General features: G+C 41.3%; 1 protein-coding gene across 1 annotated transcript in view; it reads left to right on the top strand.

The window, feature by feature from the left end:
• Positions 1–20,615, top strand: part of BRF1 (BRF1 RNA polymerase III transcription initiation factor subunit) — a 172,434-nt gene that overhangs the window by 4,196 nt on the left and 147,623 nt on the right. Inside the window, exon 2 of the mRNA XM_041420749.1 lies at positions 10,176–10,256. Coding sequence (XP_041276683.1) covers positions 10,176–10,256 — 81 coding nt within the window. The remainder of the gene's footprint in view (positions 1–10,175; positions 10,257–20,615) is intronic.

Here is a 20,615-nt window from a genome sequence, read left to right as displayed (position 1 = left end):
TCCTTCACCAGAAACTTTTATAGAATCTGAGCTGTCATTGATAAGGAAAAGTCTTTACAGAGCAGAGTAGCTCTTCAAATGATAGCAAATATAATCTAGAGAGTACAGAAGGAGATGCCAGTGAAATTCCATAGAATCTGGACTGATGATCTGGAAAACAGGTGACTGTTGAGTTAGTGAGGTTTGTGGGCAATACTAAATTTTTTGGGGTAGTAAAGACTGCAGAAGGACCTGTTGCTTCTAGTGGATGGGTGGTAGGATAGCAGATGGGATCAAGAGTTGCTGTGAGTTAGCATTTTTCATTTCTTCCACGTGTGGGATGATTTCTTCTACATCCAGACTGGCTAGGATAGCATTGGAAGGAAATCCCTAAGTCATAATGGATAGCTTTACAAATTGCTCAATGGTACAAAAGAACCTGGGTGGGGAGGAGGGTGTTAAAAGTGAAAAAAGCCCATACAGCATGCCTGTACACTGTTACATATCCACAGTGTTACCTCCAACTGAAGTGCTGTGTGCAGTTCTGGTGGGTTTCTCCTTTCCTCCCCCTCCTCAGGAAAAACCTCTAATAAAGCTAGAAAAGATACAGAGAGGAAGATGGAGTGATTAAGAGGAGAGCTTCCTGAAGAGCTTCTCAGTTAGACTGAATAGACTCAGCATCTTCAGACTGGAAAAGAGATGATTGAATGGGACCACAGTAGAGATTTGTAAATGCAGTAAAATAACACAGCAAGGATGAGCAACTGCTCAGGGTCACATAATGCAAAAGCTAGGGAGTGCTAAGAAATCAAGCAGCTAACTGATTGCAAAGGTAGGAGGTTCAGAAGCATTAGGATGTTCAGAAGCATTAAGAGGTTCAGAAGCATTAGGAGGTTTTGTTTGGTTGGTTTTGGTTTTTACAGAAACCCCCATGTGAATATGAAGTTGTGAATGTTAAAGGTTTACACAAGGCTAACTGATTGCAAAGGTAGGAGGTTCAGAAGCATTAGGATGTTCAGAAGCATTAAGAGGTTCAGAAGCATTAGGAGGTTTTGCTTGGTTGGTTTTGGTTTTTACAGAAATCATGTGAATCTGAAGTGAATGTTAAAAGTTTACACGAACTTAAAATGATTGGGCAGACAGAATAAAAACGTGTCGTGGCCATTAAACAATACATTATTTCTGATTCAGGAAATCCTTGAGCCACAGATCTCTAGACACTGGGAGATTATATGAGAGAACTATACAGCAAGCTTACCTCCTGTATTTTGTGTTACCCTTGTAGGCATGTGTATTAATGGGCTTTCTCATTCAGAGGTGGGATACTGGACTGGTCTTTCAGTCTGATTTGCCACAGCTGTTCTTTTGAGACTTCACAGGAAGATCATGTTCTTTGAGCTTTACAGAGCTAATCCCACCGTTCCTTTCAATGCTGTCTGTCTGAAACACTGGCAAGTCAGCTCTTCTTGCAAGGTACCTGTCACTTCCTGGCTTGTGAACTGGTAAGTTATTTCACTAGCAAGGGAATAACCCCTTCATGCTGTAGAAGGAGTTGCTGTGTATTGTTTTGTTGATCTTTTGAAAGTCCTCTGAAAGCTTTGATATGCCCCATACTGGTCTAGTTGTTTGTAATTCTTAATTCTGTTGTGAGTGGTCACAGTCAGGAAAGAATCCAGCCCTATGTTACTGTTTTGAAGCTTGTGAACGCCCTGCCTTGAAATTTGGTTTCTGAACCTGACTGATTTGACCCTGGATGAGTCAGGAAGTAGTGGAGAAGCATGCCTGTTTAAAAACATGCCTGTTTTAGCTCCAAGGAACTCTGTTGATTGCACAGAAAGTGTTTGAGGCATGAGCTTTTCCTAGCTGAGTCTAGTTTTGAACAATAACTATTCACTTTATAACTGATAGCCAGTTCAGACTAGCCAAATAGATTGTTCACTCTGACTTCTTAACTTGAATTTGGAGAGCTTTTGAATCCTGCTAATTGCAATGAATGTGCAATTATGCACATTATGCAATGTCTTGCTTTTTATTGTTCTTCATACCCAAGTTCTTAACAGCCTATCAGTTGCTACATTTGAACACATCCCAGCAGGAAGTACAGCAATACAGGGTCTGGGAGCAAGGTGCATTTCTCCCTCTCCATTATGCTGTAATTGCATCCTGGAGGATGGAGTTACACCGAGCCCTTTGCCAGTTTGCACTGGTTTGATGGCTGCTGCTTTTGTAGAAAGGCAAGTTAAGAGCTGTGTGCCATGTCTGAAGGTCTGGAGTTCTCTGATTGCTCTTTCACTGTGTCTGGGTGGGAGTCCCCTGTCTTGTGGTAATTGTTGGGAGGAACTGCTTTCACAAATTGTTTTTTTTAAGCTGACAGGAGAAAAACTGAAGCTGAAGAGAGAGAGAGAAAGCTGAGCATGGAGCAAACCTGACAGCCCAGATCTCTCTTCAGGTTTTTGTTTAAAGAAGCTGAGAAAGGTGAAGGCTGGGACTTCTGACACTAATCAAAGGAGAAGAAAAGTCCCACCTGGGAAGGTTGATGTGCAGGCAGCAAGGCAGCAAGCTGGAAGATGTAACTGACAAATACAGCACCAAGAAACAATGCTGCAAGGTGTACTGAGCTTGTGATCCTCAAGCATACTGTCTGGGGAAGAAGCTCAGTTTCTTTTGTTCCAGAAATTCCCTTTAAATGCTTGGTAGTAAGTTGAGAAAAACAGATCTGATAAGCTTCTTGGTCACAAACCAGGTACTGCTGCTGGTTCTTGCTGTTCCTGACCAGCTTCTCTCTGGTGTTCTCCCAAGGCTGCTCATGGCCCTAGAGCCCATCCCAGTCCTCAGGGATGTCAGCCCCTGTCCCAGGGACTGCACAACAGGGCAGGTCTCCAGCTCCCCACTGCCTTGCCCTGCCCATTGACCCAGTAGAGCCAGGCCCATGTGCTGTCTGGCCTCAGCCCATCCTTGTGGCCCTGTTTGGACGCTGTGGGGCTGTGTCTGACCTTGTTCCCCTTGCTGGGCCTGACCCTGACCCCCCTGATGTCTGATGTCCTGCCTGGCCTAGCCCATCCCTGGACCCATGGAGGTGCCTGGTGCCCTCAGCTCTGCCTGTCCCTGCCCTGCTATAGAATTCAGAGTCACATATCTAGTACAAATTTCAATGAGAATTATTAATAAATCTTTTAACTTACTTAGTGACCAAGCTTGGTGGTTTTAGGGCAGTGACAAATACACAGTCACAGAAGCAGGATTCTGCAGTGGGCACTGACAGCATCAGTAGTTCTTCAACAGTGAGTCAGGTTCTCTGGCTCTGGTACAGCAAACATGCATTAACACTCTGCATCTCCAAATGTACATGAGCTTGCAGTGCACTAATTTGAGGCTGGTGGGAGGTTATCTTTTTGCTTTTGCTCATAAGGGGAAAAGGAAGTTGTGAACTGGTAATCCTTAACACACCAACAAGTGTTTGTTAAAGTTTTTGGTGTAGGAGGTTCCACAACATTTGTAAGTGACCTGCTTCAAATTTTAGAACATCAAGGAAGAGTTTATTTATATTATTAAAGGGGTTTTTTTTTTGCAAGTGACTTATAATGAAATTACTACAGAGACCTATTAGCACTGCCACAAATTCTGAATGTGTACTCTCACTCTTCAGTGTCCCATGACAGATTTAATGTATCCTTAGCTCTTTTGCTAAAGCTGTGGTATGCTCAATGTTTTAGGTATACCAGTGGGAGGTTACTGAAATATTTTCTTTACTATTTTATCCTTAAAATCTTTATGTTTCTACATCAAGGCATGTGAGCTACATTGACCTCGCATGCGGAACTTGACAAGAGTTTGCCTTGATGTAAATATTCGTGTTTTGGGGATTGTGGAAATGAAAAGTTATGGTCAACAAACTGGGAAGAAGAGAGGGACTGACTACACAGAGAAAAAAGCTTATGAAAAATTTAAGCTGAGCTTGCTAGTCATTCATCTTCTCAACCTTTTTGTCCTGTAGCACTTTTTAAGATGATCAATTACTGTCACAGTGATTGCTAGTGAGACAGTTGGGAAAGGGGATGAACTCTGTATTTTTGTGGGATTCTATGCTTTTGTCTACTTGGTTCTTATGTACAATAAAGGATTCTTGTGTATTTTCAAATATTAAAAAAGTGGAAGGAGTAAGGGTTTTGTTTTTAATTCGTAGTTGTTAATAGGTTTTTCTGTAAGATATTGATAGACCAAGTCCTGACATTAAATGTTTCTTAAAATGCAGCCTCAAATAATCCTGAACTGGGCTCTGCCAATAATACACATGCTAAACTTGAAAACACTTGCTACTGAAAAGTTAAAATAACATTAATACCAACAAGTTTCCTTATATTTGTGACCCAGCTTTTTAGAGATTACTCTAATTCATGGTTAATTCTAAGTTATGCAGAGTGATCATGATGTCAATTGCAGTACAGAGGAAGGGAGTATAAGTATGCTGGATTTGCAGACCCTTTGATGGAAATCCTGAAGAGTATTTACCTGATTTATCCTGTGTCAGATTACAAAACTAATTCATAATCATGCTGTGTTGGGAAGGAAGAGGGGGAACTTCCATCATCTGCTGTATGTTTTAGTGAGAGGAATCAAATCAATTTTGCTTCTCTCCCCAAATCCTCCAGGTGGCAATCGTGCACCAGAGTTAATACGAAGCTTTTTCTGGCACTGAGTCGTTTCCATACTGTCCCTGGGATGGCAGCAACAGAGGGTGCTGCTGTCAGCTGTGGCAGTGCAGAACAGTGCACATAACTTGGAAGCAGACTGATTTCATAGACTTGGGCAGTCCTAAGTGGGGTTGTGGTGAATGCAACTATATTTATGTCTACAGTTGGTAGTTAGGAAAATAAGCTATGATGGAATAGATTTAAAGTTGGTCTATGTAATTTTATGTGGCAGTGCTGTTTCAGCAGGCTCTGGTGCCTGCAGATCTGTTCATTTCCCTGGAAAAATGAGTGAGAAAAGAATTGTTTCAGTTCCAAACTTCAGAACTTGAGTCACATAATTTTACTTTTATAGGTATGATTTGTAGTGGGAGGTTTACTTGCCCTCCTTTTTACTTTTATGGTCTAACTTCAGCTGGAAGCTCATTAGATTTTTTGTATTAAATTACCTTGTCTTCCCTGATTATGAAGCCATTGCTGTGATGCAGTCTGCATTCTTTACCACACTTTACCAGATTTTCTGCTGGATCTGTAAATAGATGTATTTGAAACAGAAGGTTTGACCCTACCTTGTCGTGAAGAAAGGACTGGTGGCTATTGGGTTTAATTTTACAGGGAATGATTTTGATAGGATTGGTCCTGTCAGATAGCAGGTGCATTTCAGTTCAGGTTACAAGCAGCTTCATTCCCTGTCTTCACTTGCTCATTTATGTAGAGGAAGAAAAATCTCTAATGCTGAGACTGAAACTGTTTCTCCTCCAGGTGTTGAATCTGAAACTCAGCATGTCACTCAGATAGAAACCTGATAGAAAAGTGTCCTTCAAGCTGCAGATGCCCAAGTGGCTGCTCTTTGCCTCCACTGTGTGGAGTGATTTGATAAGTGCTGTTCCTGTTACCTCTGGTTTTTTGTTGCTGTTCGAGTTTACCCCAGACTTCAAGCTTTGCTTGCACCTTTTACAGCTTGAGGAGCAGTTTTATGGAGAAGCAGAGTGATGTGACTTTGTTAGGGAGTTGGTGGAGCAAAAGAGAAACTGCTGAGGTGCTTGTGCTGTGAGCAGCGGAGTGGGAATGGCTGCTTTTGGCTGATGGAGGGATAGTCCCTGTAGAATCATGTAATTGTTTAGATGGAAAAGACCTTTAAGATTGTAGACTCCACATGTTAACCCAGCTCTGACAAGTAGTTTAACACTTGAATGATGTAGGGTTATGGTCTGGGTCTGGACCTGTGTGAGCTTAGACTGAGTACCATCAAGTTTCCAGACATGATCTCCTGCATCTTCAGGTCTGTTGTGTTAAGGCAGTGTAGCCCACTGAGAGGACCACACAAAAACTGGAGTAGCTCTATTTCTGAGCTGCCTGACACATCTCTCCACACCTTCTGTTGTCTAAAATTTCATGTAAATGTCCAAAGCAAACTTGAAAAGGAAGCTTCAGTTATGTGAAGCTGTAAATCTGAGTGAGTCTCTAAAAGTAATCATAGAATATCCTGTGTTGGAAGGGGACCCACAAGGATCATGAAATCCCTGCACAGGACACCCTAAGAATCACAGCAAATGTCTGAGTGTTGTCCAAATGCCCCTTGAATTCTGCCAGTCTTGGTGCTGTGACCACTTCCCTAGGGAGCCTGTTCCAGTTCCCAACCATCCTCTGGGTGAACAGCTTTTTCCTGGAAGCCAACCTAAACGTCTCCTGACATGCCTTCATGCCATTCCCTGAGGTCCTGGTGCAGGTCAGCAGGGGGAGCAGCTCGGTGTGTGCCCCTCCTCTTCCCCCCAGGAGGAAGTTGTAGCTGCAGTGAGCTCTCTCCTCAGTCTCCTCCAGCTGACCAGACCAAGTGCCCTCAGCTGCTGCTCAGGTGGCTCCACCTCTGGGCCCTTCACTGTCTTCATGGCCCTCCTTTGGACACTCTCATGGCTTTATGTCTTTTTAACGTTGTGGGGCCCAGAACTGTCCCCGGGAGCGGAGGGGAGGCTGTCCCAGCGCAGAGCAGAGTGGGACAGTCCCCTCCCTCACCCAGCTGGTGATGCTGTGCCTGGTGTCCCCAGGACACAGCTGGCCCTCCTCAGCAGCTGGGGTGAGTCGATGGCAGTGGACCTTGGAGGCACCACCACCTGATGAAGGAGTGCATTTGAGTTGCCTCAGGGAAATGGTAGTGTTAATGTTGAAGATTTGGCAGGCAGTACTTGAAGACACCAAATACTTCTCGGATATATTTTTGTATGTCTTGAAAGCTGAATGTGAAAAACCAAAAGCCTGCTTAATTCACTTTTGAAGTTGTGGGGGAAGAATGGAAAAGGTCAAAAAATGTAAAAATTGCAGTTAAGCTGGGATGTTAATTTGGTTGTGCCTAGCAATTGCTGTTCCTTTCCTTTGTACTTTTTAAATTGCTAGCTTTGTAGGGATTTTTGTCTTTAAATGAATTTGATGATTTCAGTTTTCTTTTTTTAAGAGTTTATCTTTTTATTACCCAGCCGAACAGTTATGATAATGAGTTTGGTTTGCATTTTGCTTGTAAGATTAAAGCTGATGGTGAGACTACATAGTCAACGGCAACATTAGTTTGCAGTTCTCAGAGTGTAAGTGCTCAACAGACTAGTTTTCTGTCAGTTTTCAAAGACAAATGCTAAGTAGAGATGTTCAGCCTTTCCAGTTAACTTGCTGAAAAATGGGTACATCAATTCTGATAGCAGAATCTGTCTTTCAGATAGCTCTGCTGGTATCTGCTGCAGTCTCTATAGCTTGGAAAGAAATTACTTTATGTATGATATTAGAGCTTGATGGCTAATGAAAAAGAGTCTTAAAGAACAAAATCATTGAAATCTCAGCTTAATTCCATTTTGTTTATATTATTTTGGATTTTAACTCCTGAGTAACTTAAATTATTTATTTATTAGTGTTGTTTATCACCACTGTAAGATTGTTTTTTTGCAAGCTTTTTAGTAGTAACAGGGAAACATTTTGAAGTGTTGTTTTGCCAATGATAGTCCAAAGCAGTTCAGTATTTTGATATATTCAAGGATAGAGGGGACTGGGAAGTGGAGCCTTTGTGCACAGATGGGGCCAACAGTGCCTTTGACACAAATGCTGGGTGATCCCCCTGCCTCCAGCCTGCTTGCTCCTGCTTCTGCCTTGTGGTTGGTGTCCTCCTCCCATGTACTGATGCTCGAGTGTGGGCTCTCCTGATGCAAATCAGACTAGTGAGGAAGCCTATAGGTGTCAGGGTCCGCTGTTATGTGTCTCTGCCCCGACATGGAGAGAGGTGGTTCTGGGCGGCCGCGATTGCGAAGGATGAACAGTGATGTGCTGAGATCCCACATGTAGTAAAGCAAACCTTAAAACAATTAAAAAAAAAAAAAGAAAAAAGGAAAATGGGAGGTGGAATTTCTATTTAGATTTGCTACTGAAGAAAAGGAATGTAAAACTATTGCCATCATTGATATATTTTCTGCCAGATAAACCATTTTCACTAAAGGTACACAAAAAATGTTATGCCTTCTTTTGTAGCTTGGTAAGCTCTCTCTGGTTTGCTGCATTAGTTTGTTTTCAAGTGTTTGTGGAAATACAAGGCTGTACCTGTAAGAATGGCAAGGAGACGATGCTGTCTCTGATAGCTGAACACAGAGTTGGGAGAGTTACCTCTCCCACCCTCCAGTGTTCCTGGATCCAGTGATCACCTCCAGTGAGGAGATGACTGTTTAATATTTTTCCATTTTTATTAGGATTATTATTAGGTTAAGATCACTTAATTTGTGGGGCATTTAGATGAGAGCTTGTTACGTGAGGTTGTTGGTCAGAGACAAGGGATGGCACAAACTCACCGAGTGTCTTGGACAAGCAATGTGTTTTATTATTCAGAACTTCTTTTTACAGGGGATTTGCATTTCCCAGGCTCAGAGCTGAGATCTCTCTCTGCCCAGATCTCTGGCCAGTGGTGTTTCTGCACCTAGGCTTGAACAGGGTTGGCTGAGGGTCCCCTGTGTAGGTTTGAATCCAGCCTGTCTGGGGACTGTTCATCTGTTTTTCTGGAAAGAGCCAGGCTAGCTGAATTGGATTTGTGTTATATCTAGATTTACCTTGTCCAGCTACAGACTAGCTGCACTGTGATAGCACTGCCAAAAGAGCTGATTGTTGTTTGTTAAAGGATGTGTTAATGAAGTGAAGCTGGTTTCTGTTGTGGATAGCACTGGAAAACTAATTTAAAGGTTATATGGAAAAATAAGCTTTGAAGGCTGGTAATAATTCTGCAGGAATATTAGCTTATTAGCTTTTCTGGGTTTTAGTTTTTTTGGGTTTTATTTTTTTTGGTTTTTTTTTTTTTTCTCAGTACTGATGTTCATTAAGTGCAACTGAGAGGAGACCAGAGCTAAAAAAATCTGGTAAGAATGAAGAGTTTAGGTCACAGTTTCTCATCAGTTGTCCCTGTCATGGAAGTATCTTATTCAGGTGTGTACAAGAAATGCCCTGAACTGCTTTAAAGAGCGACTTTATTCCCCTCTCTGTGTCTACCCCAAAGCCTTTCTAGTTTGTTCTGAAGAGCTAGTCTGAGACGAGGAAACAGCCACAAGAACTTGAGGAAAAGCTGTAGGCATCATAGATAACGAGATGGCTTTTCCCCCTATCCTGAAGAACAGACTACTGGAATTAAGTCCATTACTAATAAATTGCTTGTTTTCAATCCTGTGCAATTTAGCTTTTTGGTCTCACTTGCTGTTAAGCTGACAGATTCAGATATCCTGCTTGAGGTACCCTGATTGTTTTTAAAAAAACCTTCCTGGTTTAGTGGGAGACTATTTTTGTCCTTGGTAGTTTAATTCCCTGTTCTGCTAGATTGGTTTGCATGAGTAGTTCCACTGACTCTCAGCAATCTCTGCATTCAGGCTGCTCAGCATTGGCGTGGATGCCCAAACCAGCCTCTAGTTTATGCTGATTTACAGCTCAGACTTCTTTTAAGTCTCCAACCTTTCAGGGTGTAAAAGTAGCAGTTCCAGACTTGCAGTTTTTGTAGCCCAAGTGTTGCTGTGTTTACCTAATGACAAACTGAAGTTACTTTAAAATAAGTGTTATGTCTGTAGTAGCCAACTCAGTCATTATTGAATGCTAAACATGTTTAATGTTCTGTAATGCCAATAATTACCTATTAAAATTCTGTAAATTCTTCATTGAATATTCTTCAGACAAAAATACTAACCAAGCAATTTTTTCCTCCTTTATTTTGAGAAATGTTTTACAGTACTGATTTTCATGTTCTGCTTAAAATAGATATTGGGAGATTTTTGTAGTTTCTTTGGAACTGAGATTGGGAGGGCTTATGGAGCCATGTAATGTACGCCAAGAAAGAAATAATTTGCACAGTATTGGTACTTGATGTCTTAAGACCTTCTTAATGTAGTTTGGCATATTGTAGCTGATACAGACACCGACTATATTGGCAAAATAAGTTTTATTTTAATATTTTAATTAAATTATTCTCTTTGACATGACTGTTGTTTGGTTTTTTCCCCCTAATAGGTGCAGGGAAAACACCGACTTTAGGAGGAGGATTCCACGCCAATCTGGGAAAGGAGTCACGAGCAAAAACTCTACAGAACGGTACTAGCAAATTTTAGTCTTGCTGATATGAATTCTTTTTATTAATATGGTTGATACAATTAATTTTTAGTTTTGAATGTGACCTCAAAACCTTGGCAGGCCCCAGTGGACAAGTCTGCTTAGTACTGATTTTTCATTGTGCTCTCATTTGGCTGCTACACCTGATTTATGAGTTCATGTAGCTGACTGACAAAGGGTAATGGCAGCTGTCACTATTACTGTGGTTTAAAAGGGCTTTTTCAAGGTTGGCATGCCCATTGCACCTTTTTATTATCTGTTGAACCTATTGTGGCTTTTTATTTAGTCCATTTTCAGGGTTCTTGAAATACTTTATTCATGTTTATTTAAAAGTATAATTCTTCAAATATTTTTGGTCTTAAGAAATGCAAGTGTGAGATAATGCATATAAGAAATCATGTGCTTACTATGGGATCATTGAATAGAGAGAGGAAAAATGGAAAAAAGGTTTTAGCGCACAGATGACATTAAAATAAATATTCTCATTACATGCTTTACATTTTAATTGAGATCTCCATATTCTACACTCTAAAGAGGGTGAATAAAACCACCTTTTATTCCTGGAGCAGAATGGTCTTCCAGTTTGCTGTTGCTCATATCAAGGGACAGGAGTTGTCATTTTTTGGTTAATTAATACTCTTGTCTCATGACTCTTGGAGATGACAGCTGATGGACTGTCATAGCAAAGTCTCAGAAGCTGACATGTAATTAACCATGGATGTAAATGGGTTTTATGATAAGATACTCATTTGGGGGAGATATTTTAGAGAAAGGTGTTTTCCTAAATTAATCTTACATTTGCAACTCAACACAAAAAAATCTTGCCTATATTATGCCTTCATATGTATATGAAAAGTAAGATTGATCTGATATTATATCTTCACGGGTATAGAGAGGCTGAGATTGATCTGTGTCATTGAAGTATAGTCAGATTACTGTACTCAGCATTATTCAGCTGATATATATACAGGTTGTTTTATATACAGAATGTTTTATTCAGCTGTTGTTACTTAAGAGTATTGAGCCCTGTTTGTTTGGCAAAGTAAAGCTTGCACTTTAGGTGAGCTAGTGTCAGTGTCAGGTCTGAAGTTACTATCTTAGGAATTTTAAATTTCCTGTCTAACATGTAACCTATGTAAGCAGTGGGATAAAGCCACTAAACTTAATGAAGTCTGGTTTTGGATTAAGGCACTTTAATCAAAACTGTAATTTTGAACAGGCATTTTAAAAATAAATTGGCTTTTTGTGCATAAGAACTTCACAGTTGTCTGTAATTGTAGGAAAGTAAAATGCTGATGGAAGGAAATCTGTCTTGTTGCTTCGTGGAGTGTTTGAATCCTTCAAAAGCCCTTTTGGTTGTGCCAAAAGGTAATCACAAGTAAAGACAGTGTGGGCGTTTTTCTAGAATCTAAACACAGCTTTTTTCTTGGATGAGTGTTTGCTGGGGAATATGTCTGAGCATCTTCCTTCCCCAGAGCTTTTGTGTGGGGGGCCTCCCTGATCAAAAACAATGATTGTGACTTGACTAAAGTATATCAGCATTGTATACAAAAACATTTAGTTGCTTTACATGAACTTATCTCCTAAACAGTCTTGAAACAGGAAAATAATTTGTCTTTTTAGTTACACCTCTCTGAAGCCCTTTGCAGGTTTTCTTCTATTTTTTTTCCCAGTGTCTATCCTTTATATAAGGAGCAAGTATTTGGTCTTTGATTTGTGTAGCCAACCTGCATTTGTCATGCTGCCAATCTATCTCTGGGAAAGTTCTTTTCAGTGAGCTAAGTAATGTTCTTGCTCAGTCCCAGGCATGACAACAGCAGCTGATATTTCAGGTAGAGCAATTGGTGTTTGAAAGGCTTTTCTTTTCTGTCGCTGAATAATGAGCCGGTTGTCTGCTGCTTTTAATCACACTTCTGGCTTTACATAGTTTTTAATTGCAAATTGAGCAATGGCAATGAGCTTACAAAATCTCACCCTGTCACTGTGGGCCCATGATCATGGCTTTTTTGGGGTGAAATTATGTTAAATATCCATCATGGTTAGACATGAAAATGTAGCAAGGTAAATGAAATTATTGGACGTATTTTAAAGGACAGGTATGGAGTTGTTCATTGAATGAAACTGAAGTGCACTGGTAGTTGGCTGCATGAAAAATGAGCAGTTATAAAAAATGCAGAACTACTTATTTATTTGCTGGTGCCACTATGTTGGCACTTCCAAAGTTAACTGTGCTGCAGGTGAAGTGCTGGACTCGCTCCCGCGGGGATGCTGGCACAGGACAGCCTGCTAGGGTGGCCATTGGTGGCTCTAACATCAGGGATGCCACTGCCTTCTTCTCTCCTGCACTGTCAGTGCTCCTGCTGAAGGGAAGAGCCAGGCCCTGGGAAGCAGGGATGGGCTGTGGATGAAGTCCCCAGAGTGCTGGAGAGCAGCTGAGAGCCCGTGTGTGGTCCGAGAGCGCTGGCAGGTCTCGCTCTGCGTCTGCTCTGCTTGCCAGCAACCTGCAGGGAAAAGTCCAGCCATGGAGCAGGGACTTGCTGGGTTTTAAAAAACAACCACCTCCCCCTGATATCCCTCCTTCCCCCCACTCCTTCCCCATGTAATTTGGGCCAAATTCTTCTTTACTGTAAAGTCTGTCTTTCCAGGGGAGGTGGAAGGGAGGTGATCTGGACTCAGTGTCTCTTACTTAATTACCAGCAAAGCAGCTGGGCTTGGCTGAGTGTATGATGCTGCTGTTTTTTGAGGCTTTTAATGAAAGGATGTTTAGAATTAGATGAAGAACAGTTTTGCATTAGAATGCTTAAGGTAATAACTTCTTTTTTCATGCATTTGAAAGTGAAGAAACGCAAAAGTAAAATCTCCCAGCAACTGCTCATCAGTTCTGGACTCTTCTACAAAATTATGGTGTGCATTGGTGTTTTTATAAATACGTATATTTATGCTCTAAACAAAGCCATGGGCAAACCCTGAACATTTTGTAGTTTTCAGGTTTGTATAAGATTGTCCATTACACAATGGACAATTGTGTAATAATCCTTACCACACCTAAACAAAGCCATGGGCAAACCCTGAACGTTTTGTAGTTTTCAGGTTTGTATAAGATTGTCCATTACACAGAACTAGTCTCCCTTACCACAAATGCCTTTGCTGTACCTTTCCTCACTATTTATAATGCAGGAGGGCATGGCTGTTCAGTTTCTCCCTTTCTTTTCTGAACCCGCTGATGTTTGTGCGTGTGTGTTTGGGAATGGCTGCTTACAGAAACTGGAGTCTTGTTTACACTTGCTAAAATATTTATGCGGAGAAGATTTAATACTGTTGTATTTGTTCATAATCACTTTGATTTTCAGAGTGCAGTACTGTGCTAATTGAGTGTATGAAGCTCCACAAGTTCAACAAGCTCAGGCCCACAAAATGTTTTGTATCTGTACCTACAGACCTCATTTTTGTAGTAAAAACCTGCACACCTGTGAGATGATGTGGTGTTTCAGCTTCAACTTTGTTTGAAGGGATATGGCAAAATAGCGAAATACTACTGATTTTCTGAAAAAGAAGATTTATGAGTAAAATACCATCTCAGAGGGGAGACTCTTTGACAAGACATCTTCCTCTGTTCCTGAGTCTCTTCAAATTTATACAGTATTGGTCAACACTTACTTCCAGAGCTGAAAAGCAGAGTGATGTCTCTTTAAATCCCATTTTACAGTTCCGTGCTGCATTACATAATCTCTCTAAATAGCCAGTTTATTCTTGTTTCCTTGCAGGCAATCTGCTCTTGCTGTATCAGTGTCAGAATCGTTGTTATAAGGGAGTTGTTCTTGACTTGGAGCTCTGATACTTTCTGTGGTCTTCAGTGACCAAAAAGAAAAGGGACAGGGGATGGAGGGTCAATGGCATGATTATATATATTATATGATTATTGAACGTTTCAGTTGCAGATATTCAAATTTGGTCTAAACTAAGTTTGAAGACTGCAGCTGCATCTAGCTTAATCCAATTTCTGAACTGTTGTGCTGTGTTTTTAATTATTTCTTTAAATGAATGTGTTTTCCCTCAGTCCTCTTAAATACCAAAACATAGCTAACAGTATTTTAATACTAAATGGGAAAGTGTTTCTGAAGATGGTCTGTAATGCATTTTTTGCTGTTTACATTTAAACTATATGCTTAATTCTTTAACATCTGTTGTCATCACTCATTTTATAGCTGGTTTGTTACAAGTGATTATGGAGAGTTCTGCTTCCTCCCAGAACTATACATTGTGAATTAGAACAGGACAATATATTACACATGTGAAGAACAGAAGTATCAAAAGGGGAGGAACAGAGAGCACTGTTTAACAAAACTAGAACAGCAAGGGAAGGGAGAATAGTGGAATCCTAGAATAACTGAGATTGGAAGAGACCTCTGGAGGCTGACAAAACAGTGGCTTTGAAGTTGCATTAAGCTGCTGAGGGCCTAGGGCAGCTGAGCTCCAGTTATTACCAAGGAAGGATATGACAGTTTCCCTGGACAACCTGTTCTCCAATGGTTGGCCACCCTCACTGTGAGGGATTTTTTCCTTGTGTCAAGTCAGAACTTATTTTGATGAAATGCAACTCTTGCTTCTTGTCATTTTGCTGTGCATCTCTGGTGATGCAGCTCTGGCTGCATCTGTATAACCTGCTACTGCAAAGCTGAAGGCACCAAAGAGAATTCTCCCTCAGCTTTCTTGAGACTCAGCAAATTCATCTGTCAGCCTCATCCATGTGCTGCAGTCTCCAAATCATCAGAGGGACTCTCTGCTGAACTTGCTCCAATATGCCAGTGCCTCTTTTGCAGAGGAGCGCTGAACTGGACAAAGGACTAAATATAGTCTCACAAGGGATGATAATCACTTCTCTGGACCTGCTGGCTGCAGTTCTAATAATGTGGCTCTGGGATGAAATTAACCTTCACTGTTGTGATTGGGTTCTGCTGAGCCATGTTCAGCTCTTTGTCCATGGGGAACCTGGACCCTTTTCTGCAAAAAAGTCAAACAGTCCCCTGCCTGTGTTTTTGCCCCATGGTTTTTCTGTTCCTGGTGCAGAAAAATTGCATTTGGCTCATGAGGCTTCAGTCAGCTCATTTCTGTAGCATCTTAAGATTCCTCTGAATAGTGGCTCTGCCCGTCAGCATATTGGCCACTGTTCCAATGGGATGTCATCTGTAGGCTGGCAAAGGAAACCTCCTGGCCTATTGTTCATGTTGTTAATGAAGGCATTAAACAGTATTGATCCCAGTGTAAGTCTGATGGTGAAAGTGCTGAGCACTGCTGTTTGAACTAGGCCAGCCTTTCACCCAAGTTGCTGTTCACTGGCCTAGTCCAGATCTCTGCAGTTTGGCTACCAGGGAGAATGATGAAATGGGATGAGGGTAGAGCTGTAGTTAGAATTTATCTTGACTGCATTCTAGCTGTTGCAGCTGGCCATGATCTACCCTCACTGAATCTGTGCTGGCAATTCCTAGTAACCTTCTTGGGTTTTGTGTATCTGGAAATGGTTTCCAGGTAGATATGTAGCCTTCCAAGAGGCTGAGAGGAGCCTGACTCATCTCTGCCTTCTAGTCAGAGAGAACCTTTTCAAATTCCTACAACTTTTCAAAGATGGTAGAGATTACTCTTTCTACTGTCTCCCTTTGCATTCTCAGATGTATGCCATCAAGTCCAATTAACTTGTGTGTGTAGATTGTGCTTAAGTCTGCCCTTGCTCAGTCGTTCTTTACCATGGATAGCTGCCTCTTCTCTGAACCAACTGAAGCCCTCTGAAATCCAGCGTTGTAATTATGCTACCCTTCTTCCTCGCACCCCTCAAGATCCTGTTTGTCTTGGGTTGCTGTAACCAAGCCTGCCATCAGACTTTACAACCTCCACCACTTCTTCCTTTCCAAAGAGTGGTAGGTGTAGCACAGCTTCTGCTTGACCCACTCTGGAATTCCACTGGATTTCCTGTGACCCACTATGGTTCCTCTACAGCAGTTGCTGGGGTGGATTGCAGTTCACCATGAGAACCTGGAGGTCTTCCTGCTTTCTAAAGAAAGCTTCATCTTCAGGATCAGATGGTCTATGGCAGGTGCTCATGATTGTTTCTTTTGGCCTTGCCTCTCATCCAGACCTATTTACTTTTTATTGGCCTGTCAATCATTTTTCAGCAGAGCTTCACACTTTCAGGCTGTTCCTCTGTATAGGATGAATCCCTGTCACCTTCCCTGTCTGTCCTTGTGCAGCCTGTTACCATCCATCTCATCACTCCAGGCACGTGAGCTGTTCCACAGTGTAACTCCCCAGTGAATTTGTAGTTTTGCAGCTGTGCATAGGCTTTGAAGTCTTCCAGACTGTTTCCTTCATTAGATGCAATCTTTTCTTTGACTCTTCCTCCTGCATCAATTCCTGTCCCCAGCTTTGATTTCAATAATGAAACTTCTAGTCTAGGCTCTCTGCCATCATCTTGTCCTTCTTGCCTTAATTTCTGTTGTGATAGTAGCTAATCCTAATCCTCTCATCTCTGTGTTTATTAGCATCACATTGACTTTTCTCTTGTTGTCTTTTAAACTAATCATTGCTTAAAGTTCTCTTTTTCTGGTTTTGCCTCATATCTTCCTAAATTTCTTTACTCACTAAGGGTTTGAAAGATTTCCTCTTCTAGCCAGACCATTGCTTCAGTTCTACCCTTTGATCTGCCCTGCCTTGTCCGTTATGAGTCCTCTGTTATCTTTAGCAATTTCTCTCTCATCCATTTCCTTCATCTTCACATTTCATATGGTAACTTCCCCCATCTCTCTTTGAAGGAGGATAAGGGGACATCTTCTCCTTTTCATTTGGGATGATATTACATGTTTTTCATGTGTGGGTGTGTTTGGTTGGGAGATGGATTTTTGTTGTTTGTTTTGTTTGCTGGTTGATGTTTCAAGTGCAACCTTTTCCCTTGGTAAACTTCTTCAACCTCAACATACCTCTTCCATCTAGCCCTATATAATGGCTGGACATGGGTGGCAAAATTTAAATGTCTGTGTGAGCTCCTGTTTCTCATCTCCTTTCAGAGGTTCTGCATAGAGGCAGACAGATTTAGGGTGTGATTAATTTAATCCGAAAGGAAGTCAATGACTCATTCTCTGAAACGTCTGTTTCTCTTCACTCACTGAAAGGAAGTCTATATTGACTAAGCCCAGTCACTCATCTCTGAAGATAAGGGTGATGAATTGTAGGCTTTGGTGTCTGCTGAATCTGTCTGTATTTGTGTATCTCGTTGTTGACATAGAGTTAACATGGCCAAAACTGAACTACGAATTGCATCCAACTGTTCTGGCCTTTTGCATGTTAACAAGTTCAAACTTCTTCCCACTGAGGCCACTCACAGCTTTCTTTCCTCCTGTCTTGTAGATCCACCCTCTCCAGCATCTGCTAAACTATGGATGTGTCCTAGCCATAACACTCACATATTTGTTTCTTGAATAAGTGTTTCTTGACTTTCATTACTCTTTCTCTGTCATGAGAACATGCTCCAGAGCCAGGAATGCAGAAAAGTTGTGACCTGGAATGCTAATTCTTTGGTCCTTAACTTCTTCATCAATTTTTAAAGGAATGTTGTTTTCCTTCCCCGCTTGTTTGCTCTTTCACATTTATGATTGCTGTTACTGATCACATAACAATGCAACAATTCAGCTTTCTTGGTGTTACTGGGCTGTTGTGTTTGACTTCCAGCTTGCTGGGTCTCTGTGCTTCTGAGGCTTGCTTGGATGTCAGTAAGTGTGGGCTTTCCTGGTCCTCTGCTTTGATGCAGGCTCTGTTAAGTTCCACAGCTTGATGCTGGACTCCCCGGTGGCTGAATCTTCAGGGTATCTCAGTATCTTGCACATTTTTCTCAGAGCTTTGTGTTTCAGGGTTTGCAGGCAAACACACTAATCAGCAAAGACTTGAAGAGATAGGAAAAACACTTAAGGAAAACAAACAAAAAACCTCAGGGACAGAAAACCTGCTCTTTAGCCAGCATGAGTTACTGCCAGAATTTGGGTAAAAGCAGAAAACTGTACTTCCCTGCCTGTTTCCCTATTACTCTAGAGTGTGATTCAGAGGTCTCTGAGGAAGCTGGGATCCTTCTGGTTGGTACTCTTGGTCTCCTTAGGCACATGGAGAATCTCTTTGATCTCTTTTTGCTAATGAGACCCTGTCCTTCATCATCTCCAGTTACCTTTGTTAAAAGACCAGTTGAGTTCATCAGGGACAGTTGAGATCAGGGACAACCTTTTGGTTATACATTGATGAATTAGTTTCTACTTGAGTTGAAGTTTGAAAATTTTTATTGTCTTAAATCTTAGCCATATTTGTGTTTCACTGAGGAATGATGAATAAAGTACCTGTCTTGGAGATGCTTTTGATGTGCTCTTTATCCTTACAGGGACAGTTTAATGGAGAGGAGTCCATGTGTCCTTTAATGAGTTCTGTTATGTTTCTAAGAAGAAGATCTGGGATCCTGTAAGAGTAGAGGATCTGCTGGAGATAATGCCCAGATTTTGCCCAGAGGCTGACTGACAACTTAAAACTTTGAGCACAGCAGTCCATTGGGTAGAAATATGTGAGTCAAGCTTTGCTGGTCTTCCTAACTTTCTTCTTTGTGTTTGCTTAGCCAGAAAAGAGATAAATTAGAAAAGGCATTTCTAAAATTCCTCAGAGGTGTTGGTTCAGTCTGTATGTGACTGAATAAACAAAGAGATTGTCCTGTGACTGAGGACAGTCTCCGTTTTTACTTTTTCTTTTAATTTTGGAGGTTGTCTTTGAAGTTGAAAAAAAATAAAATTGCAGTCTTAATCAAATGAGTTAACATGACTTGTGTTGACTTAACTAATAACTAGAAATATTTGCATGTTCAGCTGCTTTGAACTGGCCTGTTTGAGACTCTGGAGTTAAAAGCATCTTTCATGATTCCTTTGCTCTGTCTCCTCTCCAGTCTCTGCTCCGTCTCTTGGTTTATTAGCTGGCTGTGGGCAAGAGAACTCTTGTGGCATGGAAGCACAAATCTCTCCTTCATTTTATCACACAAGAGAAGAAATGCCCTCTAAAGTTCTGCACACTTGTGAAATTTCTTGCTTGGATATTAAAGTTTTGGCCTTTTTTATCTCCAAATTTGTCTCTGTTAAATTTGACCGTTTCTCTGTGACACAGAGTGGCATGGTACTGATCCCATTTGTGGAATTCACTGATGGAGATTTATCTCCCTGCAGCCTTGTGTAGGTAATTGAAACCTGTCATTTCTCTTGAGATCAATTCTATAGTTAAAGATAGTTTACCTAGTAGGCTAATGTTTTTTAAAACATCTGCTTTTAATAGTACTGTTCACAAGGAAATGAACTTGGGTATTAATAGGTTTATCTTCCTTGTACAGTGTGGCCGAAAATAGGTGACTGCCTCTCTCCTTCCTCCCCCTCTAGTAATATCTATAAATTTCAGAGCTAGTAATGTGCCTCTTCTAACAAGCATATGAATGAAGCCATTTTGGCTTTGCAATGTTGTCAGACAAGCAGGTAATACTCCAGGTAATATAGCTTTGGTTTAAGTTCCATGTAACTGCTGCTTTCTTTTTTGATAGTGAAAGAACACATACGCCACTTTTGTGGCATAGGACTGTCTTAAACATTGAAATGTGAGTTTTGAAGTGTTTGTGTCATTTTATAGGCACTGTGGCTCAAAACTTGAGAGGAGGAAGGTTGTTGTTGCTTTTTACTGCTGTGTTCTCTGATAGTGCTGAGTTCTTGTCATGTGTTGAAAGTGCTTTTCGTTTTGCTCTGTGGAATAAATTGGAGTGCTGGTGATGTGACAGTACAGGAAAGAATTTCCTAAGCCCGAGGGTCTTGCAAGTGTGATTTGCTTTTGGAGCTATTGCATTTTTTTTGAAGATTGTTTTTCTGAAATGATGGCCACAGCATTAAACTTCTGGACCTCTGTAGAAATAACAACAGAAAAAATTCAGAAACTGCTGGGTTTCTCTATCAGGTGTGAGATGTGTGTCAGTGGGAGCTTCCTGTATCCAGTACAGGCACACCAGCAAATTTATTAGCAGACTGACCTATGTCCGCCCCCTGCTTAGAAAAAGAAACCACCAAAAACCTCAAAACCAAGCCCTGGCCCCAGCCTGAACAGCAGCTCTGTGCACACAAGCAAGTTCTCTTTGGGCTGGGTGATTGCAGTCCTGCCCTGCTGCCCTCCCTGCAGCTTGTCCTGTCATCCCAGAGGGCTGATTTGGTGCAGTGTATGGGTGGAAGGAGCTGTTGTGTAAAGGGTTGGGAACTCCTCTGAGTGGTATTGCCATCAGAACCTGCAGCTCTGGAGTCC

This window comes from Onychostruthus taczanowskii, unplaced genomic scaffold (genome assembly GCF_017590055.1).
Source record: "Onychostruthus taczanowskii isolate IOZ18803 unplaced genomic scaffold, ASM1759005v1 scaffold1, whole genome shotgun sequence".
NCBI classification, from domain to species: Eukaryota; Metazoa; Chordata; class Aves; order Passeriformes; family Passeridae; genus Onychostruthus; species Onychostruthus taczanowskii.
Note: the sequence above shows the minus strand (reverse complement) of the source record. Positions and strands in the feature narration are given on the sequence as shown.